Below are 19,024 nucleotides of genomic sequence, written 5' to 3' on the forward strand. Positions count from 1 at the left end.
GATTAAGGGGGTAGAGTTTGAGAGAGAATTTGAAGCTGAGGAGGTGGGTGGAAGTAGCTGGCTTTTGGGTCTTTACAACAGAGAGCAAAAAGAAGCCAATAAAAGAGGGTTTCACATTCTCCCCTACAACAAAAATTTTTGACCCGAAAATTGAGACTTACCCGTGAACATGTGGGGGTATGACTTTCTCACGTCCTCTTCAATTCCCCAAGTGGAATCGCCCGTCCTCTTGTCCCATATGACTTGGACTAGACTGATGGAGTTCCCCCTGAGTTGCCTTGTCTGGATATCACCAAGACCAACCGACTGAGCCTCTACTGAAAGATCTCCCATAATCTGCAAATCTTCTGCCTTAAGCACATGGGAGGGGTCAGTCACATACTTCTTGAGCTGTGAGACGCGAAACACTGGGTGAAGGTTGGCCAACTGAGGAGGTAGAGCGACCTCATAAGCCACTAGTTCAATCCTTCTCAGGATTTGATAGGGACCAATGAACTTAGGAGATAACTTCCTAGAGCGAATTTCCCTTCCCACACCAGTAGTCGGGGTAACTCTCAAGAAGACACGATCTCCATGTGCAACTTCCAAAGGTCCTCTGCTCTGATCAGCATAGGATTTCTGTCGACTCTGTGATGCCTTCATTCTCTCTTGTATTAGCTTGACCTTCTCGGTAGTCTGTCTCAGTAACTCCGGTCCCACAACTACCGACTCCCCATCTTGGTACCAGTACAAAGGAGTCCTGCACCTCTTGCCATAGAGAGCCTCGTAAGGTGTCATGCCAATGCTTGCATGGAAGCTGTTATTATAGGTGAACTCTACCAAAGGCAGGACCTCATCCCAGACACCCAGATGATCAAGCACGCACGTCCGCAAGAGATCCTCGAGAGATTGGATGGTCCTCTCAAACTGACCATCCGTTTGGGGGTGGTAGGTTGATCTCACAGCCAATTTGTTGCCCAAGGCACTCTGCAACGTCTGCCAGAAACGGGATATGAATCGTGGGTCCCGATTTGAGACTATACTCGACGGCACTCCGTGCAACCTCACAATCTCACTGATGTATACCTGTGCCAGCTTTGTCATGGACATCCTCAGATTCACAGCTAGAAAGTGGGCGCTCTTAGTCAGACGGTCCACTATAACCCAGATGGCATCATGGCTCCTCACAGTCCGTGGCAAGTGGGTAACAAAATCCATAGCAATGCTATCCCACTTCCATTCTGGTATCTCCAGCTGTTGCAGCATTCCCCCAAGTCTTTGATGCTCTGCCTTGGCCTTCTGACAGGTCAACCAGAGGATACAAAATGGGCAACATCTTGCTTCATGCCCGGCCACCAGAAAGATTCTTTCAAGTCATGGTACATTTTAGTCATGCCTGGATGCATACTAAAACAACTCTTGTGCCCTTCTTCAAGAATCATACCTTTCACCTCTACATCCTCAGGTATGCAGACCCTGCCTCTAAATCTCAACACCCCATCACCTCCTATTGTGAAGTCCTTGGCTTTCTCTGTGCCAAGTAGCTCCACTGTCTTCTATAGCTTAGGGTCAGATAGTTGCCTCTCCTTTATCAGGACAAGGAAATCATTAGACACAGTTAGATGATTGCATCTAATGACACCCTCTCCTAAAACCACCTGCAACTGCATGTCTCTAAACTGTTCCACCAAACCCAACTCCTTAACCATCATGTGAGTCGCATGAACTGTTTTTCTGCTCAAGGCGTCAGCCACCACATTTGCTTTCCCCGGGTTATATAATAGCTCGAAGTCGAAGTCCTTCAGAAACTCCATCCACCTTCTTTACCTCATGTTTAACTCTTTCTGGTCAAACAAGTACTTCAGACTCTTGTGGTCACTGAAAACCTGGAACTGCGCGCCATACAGATAATGTCTCTAGATCTTCAAGGCAAATACCACAGTTGCCAGCTCCAAATCATGCATGGGATAGTTCTTTTCATGGTTTTTCAGTTGTCTCGAGGCATAGGCAACCACCCTCCTGTCTTGCATCAAAACACATCATAATCCCTGATGGGAAGCATCGCAGTAAACCTCGAAGGGTTTACTGGCATCAGGGATCACCAACACGGGGGCACTAATCAACTTTTGTTTCAACTCTAGAAAGCTCACTTCACACCGGTCAGTCCAAGCGAAAGGCTGATCCTTTCGAGTCAGCTGTGTCAGGGGTGCCGCTATCTTAGAGAATCCCTCAATGAACCTCCTATAGTAGCCAGCCAGCCCACAAAGCTTCTTATTTCAGTCACTAACTTAGGACGCTCCCACTTTAACACGGCTTCCACTTTGGATGGATCCACTGATATGCCCTGAGCTAAGATCGTATGCCTCAAGAATTGGACTGTGGTCATCCAAAACTCACACTTCGACAGTTTCACATATAGTTGTTTCTCTCTCAAGATGCACAAAATTGTCCCCAAATGCTCTGTATGCTCCTCATGACTTCGAGAGTATACTAAGATGTCGTCGATGAAAACCACCACGAACTTGTCCAGGAATGGCTTGAAGATTCTGTTCATATAGTCCATGAACATGGCAGGGGCATTAGGTACTCCAAAAGGCATTACTATGTACTCATAATGCCCATATCTGGACCTGAAAGCGGTCTTCTGAATATCATCAGACTTGACTCAAATCTGATGGTATCCTGATCTCAGATTGATCTTAGAAAACACTATAGCTCCGTGCAATTGATCCATCAAGTCGTTTATCCTTGGCAGAGGGTACTTATTTTTTATGGTTAACTTATTTAGCTGCCTGTAATCCACACAAAGTCTAGAACTGTCGTCTTTCTTTTTAGCCAGCAACACTGGCGCTCCCCATGGTGACACGCTTGGTCTAATAAATTGTTTCTCTAGCAGCTCTTCAATTTGCTTCTTCAGTTCTTCTAGCTCAGCTGGAGCCATCCTATAGGGTGCCATTGACATTGGCCCTACTCCTAGCACTAGATCAATAAAGAACTCTATTTCTCTAGGAGGGGGTAAACCAGGTACATCCTCAAGGAATACGTTTGAGAAGTCTCTCACTACAGGTGTCTCAATATTCCCGCTTCCCTTCTCAACAGATAATTGAGTCATAATTAGGAAACACTGAGATCCCTCCTTGATTGCCTGATCCACCTGCTGTGAGGATATCAACTGATCTTCATCTTCCAAGCTAGGAAACACCACCCTCTTCTCGTTGCAATCAATGAGGATGTGATTAGCAGATAGCCAATCCATCCCTAAGATTACATCTAGTCCCTCTAAAGGTAAACAAATAAGATTTACCTTGTACTTGCGTCCCTCAACCTCGATCAAACACCTAGCACATAATGTCGAGGTTCTGACCAACCTAGACGCAGGCGTGGATACTACCAGGTCAAATTGGAGCTCCTTCACCGGAAGACCCAACTCAAACACTTTAGACTCCGACACAAAGGAATGTGTAGCTCCAGAATCATACAAAACGCATAAACTCCTACCAGCAATCATACATGATCCAATGATGAGGTTACCTGATCTGACCGCCTCTCTACCCGTCATGGCATACACTCGGCCAGCTGCCTGAGGCCTTACGCCTCCCCTGGATTGCTGCGGCTGAGACTGTGCTGAAGGTCTCGGCACTACACTCCTACTAGCAAGGCAATCTTTGATGAAATGACCCTTCTTGCCACAACCGTGACACGTCCTCCTGCTAGAGAGCTGAGGGCAAGCATTCTTCATATGGGGCCCTCAACAAAGGAAACACTACGCCCTAGGAGGCTGAAACTGTTGAGGCTGGTGTGAGAATCTCCTAGGCCCCTGAGGCTGAGGCTTGGAGTATGGCTTCCTCCTATCTTCATGTCTGCTCGTGGACCCAGATGGTCCCCCCACCTTCTGCTGGGGTCGTTGTTGTGCTTAAACTTCAGCCTTAAGCTTCTCCATTACTCGAGCTTTCTCCACCAAAGCAGGAAATTCTTTAATAGAGAGTGGGGCCACCATGAGCTTAAGATCACCTCTCAACCCATTTTCAAACTTCTTGCACTGCTAGTCTTCAGCCATCTTCAGGGTATGAAATCTGCCCAGATGTTTAAACTTTTCAGCATATTCAGACACTGACATGTCTCCTTGCATCAGCTGCAAGAACTCGACCTCCTTTGCATACCTTACACTATCTGGGAAGTATTCGGCATATAACTTTTTCTTAAACAGTTTCCAAGTGATGGGTTCCCTGCTATCTTCCAACATCATCTTCATGTTGGACCACCAATGTACGGCCTCTCCAGCAAGAAGGTACTCAATGTATGCTAATCTGTTCTCCACAGGACACCTTTTGGCATCATAGATTCGTTCCATATCCCGCATCCACTGGTCTGCTCCATCTGGGCTAATCTTGCCATCAAAGCGGGATGGATGATGCTGTAGGAAATCCCCCAAACTCCAGCTGATGGTGGAGCTTGGGACGAACCGACTGCTGAACGGTTTTCTCCCAGCTGATGTAGGGATTCCAAGTGCCTCTGCTGCTACTCTTGCAGACTTCATCTGTTGTAAGGCTAGGTTTTGTTGATTCACCATGTTAGCATTCTACTGCTGCATGGCTGCAATCATCGCCTCTATTGCTCCCACTAAATGAGGATTATCTGGGTTTGGAATAGGAGGAGGAGGAGGCCTAGGTGCCATAGCTCTGACCACACAAAGAAAGAATCATCAGTCTAACTAATAGATACCACAACTATGCCAAAACACTATGATGAATACGCAACAAAAACTAAGCAAGCTCACACCTACAGATCCTAAAGGAACCACTGCTCTGATACAAAAAATGTAACATCCCATTTAATAATATTCAAACTACTAAACAAAACATCATATCATGATTTAGCAAAGCAGATAGTCAGAATAAGCCATACATGAGTTTAATACAGTCATCCAAAGTAATTGTATGAACTTCCAAGCATAAGTATGGTCTATGCTAGAGAGAAGACATAATATGTATATATATATATATAGTCCAAAAGGGCTCTAATCCCCAGTCTAAAGAAACAAAAGTTCTACCAAACGTCTTTGGTTGTGAGTCAACTCTGGTAAAAAAGGGGAGTATCTTCTCCTGGATCCTTTTCTGCTCACACCAAGACATAGGTGATCATTGCAAAAGAAAACATACACAAAGATAAACAAGTCCATACAAGAAGGGTAAGCTAACCAAATAAATCAAGCAATTTAATTATAATTATCAGCAAGTAATTTCACATCTATCAGAATATTTAAGCTACTAACACAAAGCAACATAGTTACATGACACTAGACTCGATATCTGGATTATGTAAGCAACATTGGATCTCTTGGTGGCTTGCACCTGTGAAGGTTCCCAAACTCTGCAGAGTTTAGGCTCAAGGGGTTATCACCCAACCACTCCCAAGGTAAGTCCCTTTCGCGTCTATGATTGATCGGGTCCATAGACTAGGACCTCCCGCTACTCCTCACGACATAATCCATCACACACTACATGAGTCTTAAAGGATTATTGGAGCGTCAGGATGCCAACCAAATTTGAGTCCTTAAGTGCTTACACACACTAAATACTTCTCTTAGAATTTCCCTAGAAATCCTATTTCCATCACATCTCATCACAATCTCATTCCCCAAAATTTCATCATACAAATATATAAATAAATATATATATATATATATATATATATATATATATATATATATATATTACCAATCATGGTTATCCAAGCATACTATGAGCAAACATCACATTATTTCACTAAATAAAGCTTTTGTTCATCTAAAACAGAGAAAATAACATAACTCTGTAGTGAAATTCGCTTAAGCTAGAGAATCTCGCCTAGGCTAGGGGTAATCTCGCTTAGGCGAACCACCCTCGCCTGGGCGAGACCCCATACAGTGGGCAACCCAAAAACCTGAGCGAATTCTCGCTCAAGCTAAGCTGGTTCGCTTAGACGAGAGGATCCCTCCCTCAAGCGACCCTAGCTTGCCTAGGCGAGACCTCGCGCAGTAACAGATGTAACTCTCTAATACTTTCGCTCAGGCGAGAGCTGCTTGCCTGGGCAAAATTATTAGGATTCCAATTTGTTCTTCACATGCAGAGCTACGAAATTCATGCCAAATCCCAAATTTACACAGCAAGTAGTTCCAAATAGCAATTAAACAGAGAATCATGCCATCCAAGCACTCAAAGACACTATATACCCGAAAATTTAGTTAAAGGTTAGCTTCCCTTACCTTTTTGCTAAGTATTGAGTTTGGTGGAGTCAAACTAGTTGCAAGGAGGCAAAAATCTCAAATTAACCTAGAGAATTTATCACCAAGACATAGAGGAAGAAGAATCCCATAATTAAACTCAGAATTCAGAGATTAAATAGCGAATTTTAGCTGGAAATGAACCAAAACCGAAATAGAACTTACCTAAGAGGAAGGGAGTTGAGGGAGGAAGCTGCAGAGGGTTCTGTTGGGTTGTTCCTTCCGAAATCTGATCACGGTTCAAAGAATTGGTGAGGAAACTGATTAAAGGGGTAGAGTTTGAGAGAGAATTTGAAGTTGAGGAGGAGGGTGGAAGTAGCTGGCTTTTGGGTCTTTACAACAGAGAGCAAAAAGAAGCCAATAAAAGAGGGTTTCACAATTTTCATTTTCGTTATTATTTTTATTTATAAAATTTCGTTTTATTACTATTATCATTATTATAATAATAATAATAATTAGTATTTATTTATTTTTTTTATTATTATTACTATTTTTATTTTTAATATTTTTATTATTCTTATTATTCTTATTATTATTTTCATTTTTTTTATTTTATAATTATCTTTATCTTTATTATTAATATTATTTTATTTTACTATTATTTTTATTATTATCATTTTTTTATTTTATTTATGATTTTATTATCATTATTATTTATTATTATTGCTTTATTTTATTTTTATTATTTTTTATGTTATTATTATTATTTTATCTTATTATTTTATCTTATTAGTATTATTCTTTTACTATTATTGTTTCATTTTATTTTATTATTATTTTTATTTGTATTGTTTCATTTTATTATTATTATTATCATTATTGTTATTGTTGTTGTTTTTTTATTATTATCATTATTACTCTTTTATTGCCCGTGTGATATTTTGGGACAATGATTATGTGTTCTTCTTGGTTTGTATATTGTTTGGTTGTGCATGATTGTGTGTTGGGTATAACACTTTGTTTTGATAGTTTTAAGTGGATTTATTATGATTCTTCAGGATGTATAAAAGCAAGAATATGGTTGTGTTTGATGTATGACCATGTGATATTGTGTAGTTGAGTTCAACTTAATGATATGAAAGTGTATTTACTTGTCATGGATGCATGTTTTTCGTGCACTGAGTCTCATGTATAAATAGGTTCATTGGAAACTATTCTAAAGTGCCAAATACCAGTAAATTACCAATTACTAGTGTGGCGTCTGGCGGAACGGTGTAAACTGCCAAGAGATAGGCCACAAAGCGAACTCTAGAGTAAAACCTGAGAGTTGGCGCTTGGCAACGAAAGTGGTTCCGCTAGGCAGTGTGTTATAGAACTGGGCTTGGACCAAAATCCAGTGGGTTGGCGCTCGACGGCGCCAAGTGTTCTGGCAGGTGGTCTAGAACGCGAGTTAACCTAGCGACGTGGATGTTGTGCTAGGCGGTTTTGGATGCTGTAATGGATTACGCGAGGGATTCTACATAGCTTTGGATGGAGGTCTTGATGCGATGCTTTGTTGGGAGCCCAGTTATGAGTGTAACTTGTATTGGGATAACACATGGCCACTTGAGGTTGTAGCCTGGTGGTTTTGGAAGTCCAGTGGAGTGTGCGAGATCGTGGCTCGTATGGCGGGGTTCCGGAAGATTGTAATCTTCAGTGTAACTGATTGAGTTTGGTAGTTCGGGGACAACTACGGACTACGGTTCATTTTGGGGAACTCCACTTGGTGTCGCGGATTGTGGCTGTGGCAATTTATTCCCGCGTGTGGACTATTAGGTGGTGGCCTGTAGTCGGAGGGGCGAGTAAACACTCGTGCAACAAAGATCGATCAGTGTACTCATCAAAGGGTGTAGAATCAAAAGGCGTCCAGAGGAAGATATGAAAGTTTGGGTCCGAGATTTGAGTGTAGTAGAAGTGTTAGGGGTTTTTAATTGTTATTATAATGTACCTTGTAATGCGTTTTTATTTTGAGCTCACCCTATCTGTGTGTGTTTGGCGATGATCATGTAACTCGTTACATGGGAGCAGATGTTGATGCAGGTGAGCATGTGGATACTTAGAGCCAGAGTGGGATCAACATGAGAATTTTTACATGGAATTATTTTATGGATTATTTTTGCAATCAATTACTATAAATTGTTTTATAATTGTAAGCGTGAAACACATTTATGGATTTGATATTTTGGCGCGTGTAAACTAAAGTTTTACTTTTCCCATGTTTTTGGGCTGGAGGTTCCGCTGCATAGTCTGCTTGGACTGGATCTAAATCTTTTTGGGCTTTCTGGGCTATGGCCCATGTACTAGTTTGTCTTTTAAATTCCTTTTTTATTACTGTTGAATGTTGTAACTGGTTTAGTTTTGGCGTCGTGGTGTGTCATGGATATGTGTTAGGAGTTATGTTTTAAACTCTAGGACTGCGCTGCTATACTATCTGTGTGGTGACGTTTCCTTTAATTATGTTTATTGATTAAATGAGACGTTACAGAAGGCTTCGTAGCAATTTTTTGTTCTTATTTTTGTAACAATAATTCAATGTTTTTCCTCTATTTATTTTTACTCCATGTGGTTTATATATTTTTTAAGAAGATTTAGTATGTTATATTAGCGTCATTTAGAAGATGATGTAATGTATGATCATTCACTCTTTTTAAGTATTTATTGTCCGATCTTAGAAACCAAAATAGGAATAATGATGGTAATAGTGATCTAGTATAAAGATAACCATTTAAAAAATATAGAAACCAATTAAATAAAAGAAATTACTAAATAATTAATTTACATATAGAGACCAACAATGTTATTAAACTCCATTCGAATTTTGGTGATGAGAAATGATAAAAAAAAAAATAAAAGAAAAAGGTTATTTTTATTAGGCCTTTCGATAAGATTGCGATGTATAAGCACTACGCTGGTCCTAATGTCCTATGATATAGTCCTCGTGCATGCCTACGATGGTGTGGTCTGGTCATATATACTGTTTTTATGATTATTTGTGTGCTCGTGCACTTGGTGACCAGACACAAATATGGTCCCAAAAAAGAAAGACAACTCAGATCTTCAATTGGATCGTCCTGTTATAAATTCGAAATCAGAATCAAAATTATATTATATTGGGATAAATAAGATGGTGCTGTAACAGTGAGTTGGAGGGAGGACAAATTAAAGGAAACAACACAAAACATTCTTCGGGTTTTTTCTTTTCATCATTCATACATTGAATTGCATTGCATAGTACATTTGTACATTTTCCTCTATAGATTCTACAACTGGTCCATGCTCTCATAAGGGGACCTCATGTTTACATTTTCTTTTTCACCTTCATAGAAAAATTAAATCTAAGTTTTTTTTTAATATTTTATTACCAAAAAGATTTTGAAGTTTATCACACAAATTTATCTCTATTTTGTCAAGAATTGTGAGTGTGATCATGCAATTATATGAGAGTCTTTTTTAAAAGGAAAATACAATGATTCAAATTAAAATCTTGTTGAACTTCAAGTGGATCATTAATATGAAAAATAATTTAAAGGTTCAATATAAATTTTATTTCTAAATTATTATGGAAAAGTGTGTTTTTAAATTAAATGACAATATATTTTGTCCCAATATTTTATAAACATTATATAAGATATTTTTTTTAATAAATAATGTAAAGATTATATATATTATAATTTATTATGAAATTTTGTTTGTAAAGAAAACACCTATTTAATAGAAGAATATTTTACATATTTTATATAAGCTGCAAAAATAAAATGTTTATAAAATATTTTTTATAATAATTTAGAGGCAAAAACATATTTAATTTTTAAATAATTTTTTTCAAGTAATACATTTGTCAATATATTTTAGAAAAATTAATTAGTTGAGCCAAAAATAACATTTATATAGAAATGAAATTCATGTATTTCTTTTAATAAGAAGAGATGTTTGAGGAATTAGAAGCTACTATTATGGTTGAGAAAATACAAATGGGAATGATGTTTGAATGGTAGGTAGAATTGAATGAAATTCATTATAAAAAATTGAAAAAAAGAAAACACAAAAAAACAAAAGTGATACAACAAAAGGCACAATCCCCAATCCCCATCACCTTTAGTAAAAACAACAACCTCTCATTGTTTATTTTCTGTAAATAGTGACAAGTTCTGACCCCATAGAACTCCACACTCCACACCTAAAGTTAAAGCATCAACCTTTATTTTTTATTTTTTATTTTTTAAAAAAAAAAAGAAAGTTAAAGTAGCAACCCAAACAAAACGGAAAGGAACCAGGTCAGAGAAAATACTAATAATATTCATAGTAACTGATAACGAGATCTTATTATAAATAACCACAGTTATATGAGTTGCTTTATGGATTAGCAAATGTTTATGATTCTATATTATTATTATTAAAGAATTTCGACTTAATCTTAAAGACTTTTAATTAGTTTACAATTTTGTATGCTTTCTTATTTATATTTATTTTAATAAGTAGAATAATATTTTTATTTTATTTTTTAGATTGAGTTACTTGAAATTGCTTAAAAAAAATTAAAGTTTAATGGATGACTTTGAAATGTGATATGAAACCACTTTAAGAAATAGATTGATTTAAACCATTTAAAATAGTTCGATAATATCTATTGTTGGAAATGGCTAACAGGAAAAATAAATTAAATGATAAAACTCATGTGTACAATAATATAAATATATGTCATTCTGAATTTATTGTCTATTCTAATTTGTAATTATAACAATAACAATTATAATATTAAGAATACTAATAGCGTTTTATGTAATAAATTTGAAAAATAAGAAACTTGAAAATTCAACGTTAACAATTGTTAGGAAATGAAAGACAGTGTTGAGAGACTTATGAAGAACAGTAATTTTAGGTTTCCATGCTTTCTTTGAGTTTGAGGCCTTTAGAGTCACTATCAACTTTTGAAAAAATAACTCATAATATGCAAACAAATATTAAAATATCTATTTTATTTAAAAAAATAATTGTTTGTTGTTCATAATTTATCACAATGATTGACAAGGAAAACACTTGTTAAATTAACAAAAAAATGATATTTATGCGTCAAAGTTTCATAGTTCGAATTGAATAATTTTATTATGTATTTAATTGACATAGAAATAAAAAAATTGTTAATATAATTTATAAAATAAATATCATAAAATTCAACAAATTTATCGAATATTATTGTAAGATAACAATATAAAAATGTATTACAAATTATTTTCTCTTACGAATATGTTAAGAATCACTTTTATGGTAATTATTAAAAAATCAATAAATTTATTCAAAAAAATTATGAAACTTAAATACATTATTTTAATTCATTCTTTAACCAAATTTAGACTTTTGTCTCATTAATTTTATACAATAAATAATTCCATCAAATATAGAAATCCATCACAGAAAAACTATGATTGTATTTTAGAAAAATAACATAAATACCACCACCTGCGTCTATTTGTCATTACAATTTTTGAAACGGACGCTTTACACTATCTTTTCTATACATTAAATTGTCTTTTGAGGTCATCCACGTTACTTTAATACATATAATATTTTCTTAATAAATAGATTCTTAAACCCTAATTCTTTTTAATTAAAAATTAATTTTCCACGTTCCCTTTTAAAATACACACTTATTACACTTCAATGCAAGGAGAAACTCCAAATTCTTGGTAACCGACCCTACATTTTTCTTTACGTAGTTTCTTTCATTGATGTCCATTAATCCAAATACTTTAACAAACAATCGACATAAGAAAAATTAAATATTAAAATTGGTTCTCCAAAAATTAAGATTATTGTATAAACGAACCATTAAAAATTTAATTTGTGTATATATAATTTAATTTGTACTATATATATAATATATAATATCAAATATCCTCACATAGTTTCAGACATATGAATTTTTTAAAAAATTTTAATTTTTAACACATTAATATTCTAGGGATGAATTTGAGTAATTACTCTGTATAGAAAACCCATATCATTATTATTATTTTATTTTGCATTCGTCCACATAGTATAAACCTTAAATTTTTTTGTCACGCCACGCCACTTTTGTTTTCTCGCTGTCCCTGGGAACCAAACAGTGCCACCAACCTTCACAACCTCTCACTATCATCACATCACTCTCTCTCTCTCTCTCTCTCTCTCTCTCTTCCTTTCTCTGTCATCACTCCACACAGACAAATCACACTCAATACTCACTCTTCTTCTTCTTCTTCACTTTCTCTTTCACTTCATTCTTCATAACATGACCAAAGCTCAAATATCTTTTCCCCACTTTCGGTTATGAATCCCCCCCAACCGCCGCAGGCCCACCGTCCCTCCACCTCCTGCCCCCGCCACCCCGACGAAGCCTTCACCGGCTTCTGTCCCTCATGCCTCTGCGAACGCCTTGCTCTCCTCGACCCAAACAACAACAACAGCCCGGCCACTGCCCGGAAACCTCCATCCACCGCCGCCGCCGCCCTTAAAGCCCTCTTCCGCCCACCCGCCTTCCCGGAGCTCCGCCGCACAAAGTCCTTCTCCGCCTCCAAAAACGAACCTTTCTCCACCTCTTTCGAACCCCAGCGCAAATCCTGCGACGTCCGCGTCCGCAGCACCCTCTCAAACCTCTTCCACCAAGACCTGAAACCCCAAAACGACAACCCCCCAGAACTAAACGACGTTCTTCCACGTGTTCACGACCACCCAGAAGATAAACAAGAAGCCCAAGAAGAAGAGGAAGACGAGAAAGACGAGATCAGGGTTGTGGAGGAGCCCAAGGCCAATGTGAACGAAATAGTTGAAGTCATTGAAGAGCTTGAAGTTGAAGAGATAGACACAGAGAAAGAGAAAGAGAAAGAGAAGGAAGAAGAGCTTGTTGCTATCGTTGAAGAAGAGGAGGAGCTGAAGACAATGAAGGACCATATCGACCTTGACTCATCACAAGCGAAGCAGCAAAAAGCGCGTGACTTCAAGGACCTCGCGGGAAGCTTCTTCTCCGCGGCTTCGGTTTTCAGCAAAAAATTGCAGAAGTGGCGCCAGAAGCAGAAAGCGAAGAAGCGGAGGAACGGTGCTCTTCCGGTGGAGAAGCCGATCGGGCGGCAGTTCCGGGACACGCAGTCGGAGATCGCCGACTACGGCTTCGGGCGGCGGTCTTGCGACACCGATCCGCGGTTCTCGCTGGACGCAGGGCGGTTCTCGCTAGACGCGGGGCAGTTCTCGCTTGACGCCGGGAGGATGTCGTTCGACGACCCTCGGTACTCGCTGGAGGAGCCGCGGGCGTCGTGGGACGGGTACTTGCTCGGCCGGAGCAATTTTCCGAGGATGCCGACGATGCTGTCGGTGGTGGAAGACGCGCCGGTAGCACCGTTGCAGCATGTGGTGAGGACTGATACGCAGATTCCGGTTGAGGAGGAGCCGGTGAATGACGATGAGGGCATTCCTGGTGGGAATGCACAGACTAGAGAGTACTACTCTGATTCGGGTTCTAGGAGGAGGAAGAGTCTTGATAGGTCTAATTCGGTTAGGAAGAGTGTTAGTTTGGAGGTGGATGAGTTGAGTAACAATGGAAGTGGTGGTGCAAATGGGAATGGGAATTTGAATGTGAATGTGAATGTGAATGCTAAGGTGGCTCCTTCTGGAGTGGATTATGTGCAGGGTGTGAGAATGGGGTTTAATGAAAGGGAGTTCGGGTCAAATTCAATGCGGGAAGATTGCTATTCTGAGAAGATGTTTGATGTTGGGGTGATTGGGAATGGAGATGGAAATGGGAATGGGAAGGGGGGGAAGAAGGGGCGGCGATGGCGGTGGAGCATATGGGGGTTTATTCACCGGCGTGGTGGCGGGAACAAGGATGAGGATGAGGATAGGTATAGCAGAGTGAATGGGGTGGAGAGGTCTTATTCGGAGACTTGGGGTGGTGATGGTAGAGGTGGTGGCGGTGGTGGTGGTGGTGGCGGTGGTGGTTTTAATGGGAGGATGTTGAGGAGCAATAGTAGTGTGAGTTGGAGGAATGCTCAAGGAGTTGGAAATGGTGGTGGGGGGTTTGGAGGTTTCAGAAGGAACGGTGTGCAGGGTAATGGAAATGGGAAGAAGGGGAAGGAGGAGTTTGTGTTGGAAAGGAATAGGAGTGCAAGGTATTCACCCAACAACATTGACAATGGTCTCTTGAGGTTTTACTTGACCCCCATGAGGGGAAGCAGAAGAAATGGCTCTGTGAAAAGTCGCTCAAATCAAGCACATTCTATTGCAAGAAGTGTTCTTGGATTGTATTGACATGGAAGAAGGTCCATAACGTGTTCTTTTGGTTTGATGTTGTTCATTTTGCTCTGCATTTCTTGTGTAAACCACACATGCCCTATGTATTATTACTATTTACTACTATTCTTCTTCTTCTTCTTGATGGTTGGTTGGTTAAAGCACCTGCATTTTTCTTTAACACTGAGTAGTAGCATGCTTCTTCAGTTTAGTTTACTCTTAACAAGTGTTTCTGCTTCTGCACTATGCTGCTGGCGTTAGTGAATAGTGACCTAAAACTCTTCCTTCACACACCATGTTCACTTTCTTTAATTTGCCAGAAAAAAAAAAAATAAATAAACGAGACATGTGGCTAGATTCATGGCGCCACTCAAAATATGCTTTGTCTTTGGACCTGATATGGTTTCTTTTTCTGTCTTTATGCTGCAAAAGCAATGCTGATTGGCGTAGGATCGGAGGGGTTATAATTTGGGAGCATTTTAACCTGAATTTTGGCATGTTTTATATTCCTGCAAAAGTGGTTACATTGTGGGCTCATGCCACCTGCAATTGCTCTTTGTCATGAGTTGTAGTTTTGAGTACAAAGATAACCGGTCGATCCTTTTTCCCTTTGGCATCAATTAATCACACTTTATTACATGTGACTTAGCACAGACCATGGTCCCATAAAACATCCATCAACGTATCTTTGTCCACAAAGAAAATGTTGGAGCCTTGAAAATTTTTCTAGTGAGATTGAACTCAACAAAGGTGCGATCTTAACAGTATGTGAAGAAATTACAACATTTTACTGGTGTGGAAAGAGAGCAATGGGTGGAGGTTGAGATTAAGACAGTTGCATTTGGGTTTACCGAGACAATGAAGAGTGTGTGGACATAAGGAGGGTGTTAACAGGAACAAGACATGAGTAAAAGAATATATAGGGATAAGAGTGCAGAAAGCTGACCCTCCATGTTTGTAAAAGAAGAACAATTTTGCAGATTCTGTGTTGGAGCTACTGATTGACTTGAAACTAGAGGAATATTAATGCTACTGGTATGTCAGGTCAACGTCAACTGAAACTTGATAGTGCAATAAAGGGTTATTTTTCAGTATACAAATGTAAGAAAGTATAGCAGGTGCTTGCCTCTTTGGTTCTTCAATTCACAAACTATGCTAATTAACTGCTCTATGTAATATTTACTGTGCTTTGCCTGTTACTTGGGTTACTCATAAAATTAATTTGGACTAATAACCAGTTCCTAAATTTGAAATCAAATGTCTATACGTTTACTAAAATCTTTGGTAATTGATATTGTAACATGACTCTGCATTAGTTTAGAGTGTTGTAAAATTTTTTTGAACTAAACTCATTTTAAAGTGAAGTGATTTAACTTTGGATATTTTTATATTGAAAGTTTGTTGCTAACATAGTGCAAATTCTTCTAACTTAAAAAGTTGTTTTTTATTAATTATAGTTGAATTGTACATTGATCCGAGTGGTTCATCAAACACTTCTCCCTAAGCTTTTTTTTTTCTTCTTTTCTTTACTTAAGAACGTAGTAATTTAAATTTTTCGATTGTGACTTGATCTAAACAATACATACTACAAGGTAATTGTGTTCACTGGAAATTAAATTTGCGACTTTGATTCCTATACAAATGATTAGATTGAAAAAGAATATTTTATGGCAAGCACAGTTGAGATTCTTATGGAATTTAGAATTGTTGGTTGCATTAGAATATTATTTGTTGGGAGAAGTTTTCTTGTGTGAGCATGCAGATATCGAAGGAAGCAGATTTTGGATGCCCCTAACGAGTTTTCTAAGAAGAGAATTGCCGACCTTCGAGAACTACAGGGAAAGCCAAATGATGCAGAATATATGGGTCGGTCCCTTCTAACACAAACAAATGCCTAAGTGAGATTTTGTCGGTCCAACCTCATAATTTATCATCTCCTTTATCATTATTTATCTTAATCTTCACAATATTTTTTCTCTCTTAAGAATGTGTATAAGAGAAACTTTGTAGATATTTTAAAATTTCTTAACATGTGAAAAAGTTCATGTATGATTGATTTCTAAATTTGGAATCGGGTTTTCAAGATTAAAACTATTGTTGTTGGAGAGTTTATCCATGTTCAACACATTCTTCTTATAAAGTAAGAATTTAATTTGATTTTGTGACGGATTTAAATACAAATTGATTTTTTTCTCATTTAAAATAGTAATCATTGAATTATATTATCCTTAAAGAAGAACATGGTGTTTTGGTTAGAGACTACATGTATCTGTTTATCTAGTATTTAAATATGACACATTAATTAAGTTTGAATAATCTCTATCTACCATGTGTTGACGATAAAGAAAAAACAGACTTATTCTTGGCAAAGATTTATTACAATTTGGCATTTTAATTATTTTAATTTATGGAAAAAATTATGAAAGATTATTTTTAATTGTCGCAAAACAAAAAATAACTTCTTTACATAAAACATTTAAACATATATAACTTTTTTTTTTTTAATTCAAACAGCTTGTATTTTATTATTACCCTTCAATTTTTACCTGTCTATTCATTCATTCTCCACTTTCAGTTATCAGTTTTTACCTACATGGTCTCAGAAAGTGAAAGTTATTATAAACCCATTAAACATTGCATTCCCACGAAGTATTTTTTCTTCTCACTTACTTGTAAAAAGTTGTTCGTAGATTTCTCATTTATATCGATACCCGATTATGTTCAATCATGATGCCTTTGATGCATGTATCATACCTTATTGGAGAAAAGTTTGGTTATCATTATTGTAAACATATTATATTAAATGTAATGCAATTTAAGATTAATTAAATCTCAAAAAATTGGTTTAGTAATTTTACTTATATATTCTAAATTAATACTGTGTTTCAAAATTTGACTAAGAGATACATATTTTATTCCAAAATTTGACTAGAAGGTAATCCGATTAGGATTGAAGCAATATTAAGACATTACAATTTAATTTGAAATTGACCTCACAAAACCGCAATTGACTCGATAAATGAATGATATTTAAATTTATCTTATTTCTAGTTTTATATTATTTAAAGGTCAAGATTAAAATTAACTTTAAATATATTTTTCTCATCAAATTTTTTGAGACACTTTCTAAATCTTTGTCAACAACATAATATAAGTTTCAGACTTCAAAACAAACAATATCTCAAGTGTGATAATTGAATGTAATAGTGTTATTTCAACAACTTAAGTTTAAAACACTAAAATAATATATAGGATATTCAACATATTTATTGAAATTCTAAGGACTAAGTTACAACTCATAAACTTACTTAAAATTGAAGAGCAATTTAATCTATTTGAATGTGAGCAATAACTCCAAAAAAGAAGCACTTTAAACTCTGTTTTATGAAGCTGAAATCCCATAATGTAGACATAAATAAGAAGTTAATGATTGTGGTTGAATAAGTAAGATGAATGTAGATGTCCCACTAGGATATTGAAGGAATAAAATCCATGCCCATTTCAATTACCAAGTCTTATATTTGGTGCTTTCTCTGTTTTCAATACAATTTGTAAAGCTCTATTATCAAACAGAAGTCAAAAAAGTAGGGGGAAAACATCTCTACATCTTGCTCCAATGAAAGTTCGGTGATAAAGAAAGCAAATTACGGTGGAAAAATAAATAAATAAATAAAGGAGTGTTGTGGGGTAGTGTGAGAAAAACATTTGAAAGAAAAAAGGGTCATGACACTGATGGCATGTCTAATTTGACTAAGTTGGAAGAAAACTGTTCTGGTTTTACACTTGTCTCTCTCTAATGCCATAACTTATTCACACCACACATTGCTATACTCTGCGCTAAATCATTAAGATATATTAATTATGTAATTGTTAAGAGTGGTAAATAAACATCAATGATTTGTCAAATGTTTGAGCTTCGATTGATCCTTTAATATTCTTTTTTTATTCTTTGAAAATATAGTCGATTAACAATATATCATTTTGAAGGTCGAACCATTTTTGATGAAATAAATTAAAATGCGGCCAAGAAGATTTTTTTTTTTCTGATTTAATAAGAAAGGATAATTGAGAATTTATTTGCAAGATCGCATTGATAGTCCGTTACTTAAAAAACAAAAAAACTATTCATATAAGAGAGACGTTATTCATCAATATAGAGGTTATTCTTTAAAACAGAAATTACTCATCGACGTACAAGTTACACTAAATGTGAAAATTGAAAATTAATGATATATTTATCTTTTGTAAATTGTAATAAGTGAACTTTCAACAAAATAATAAAGTGTAAGACTCAAATGATAAAATATCGTATTTATATATAAGATTTTAATATAACTTTTTAACGGTGATGGTATTGAAATTTTAGTGTAATTTAAAAAAAAAATATTATGTTTTAATTAAATTTATTACTAATTATATTATATTTAAAGGAAGAAAACATACAACAAACACGATAATTTTTATAAAAGCTTTTAGTTTCTTTCTCTTTATTATCTTTTAAAAATATTGATATTTATAATATTCGAAAATTATTCATCATATTCT

The 19,024-nt window shown here is 36.7% G+C and overlaps 1 protein-coding gene across 1 annotated transcript; it reads left to right on the plus strand.

Moving 5' to 3' along the window:
• Positions 1–12,318: 12,318 nt before the first annotated feature.
• LOC114165267 (protein OCTOPUS-like) lies at positions 12,319–14,660 on the plus strand. Its single transcript, XM_028049925.2, has one exon. It carries the CDS (start codon positions 12,527–12,529, stop codon positions 14,495–14,497), a length of 1,971 nt encoding a protein of 656 aa, XP_027905726.2. The 5' UTR covers positions 12,319–12,526; the 3' UTR covers positions 14,498–14,660.
• The last annotated feature ends 4,364 nt before the right edge of the window (positions 14,661–19,024 follow it).

Source organism: Vigna unguiculata, chromosome 10 (genome assembly GCF_037176805.1).
Source record: "Vigna unguiculata cultivar grain cowpea cultivar isolate G323 ecotype 2 chromosome 10, ASM3717680v1, whole genome shotgun sequence".
Lineage (NCBI taxonomy): Eukaryota > Viridiplantae > Streptophyta > Magnoliopsida > Fabales > Fabaceae > Vigna > Vigna unguiculata.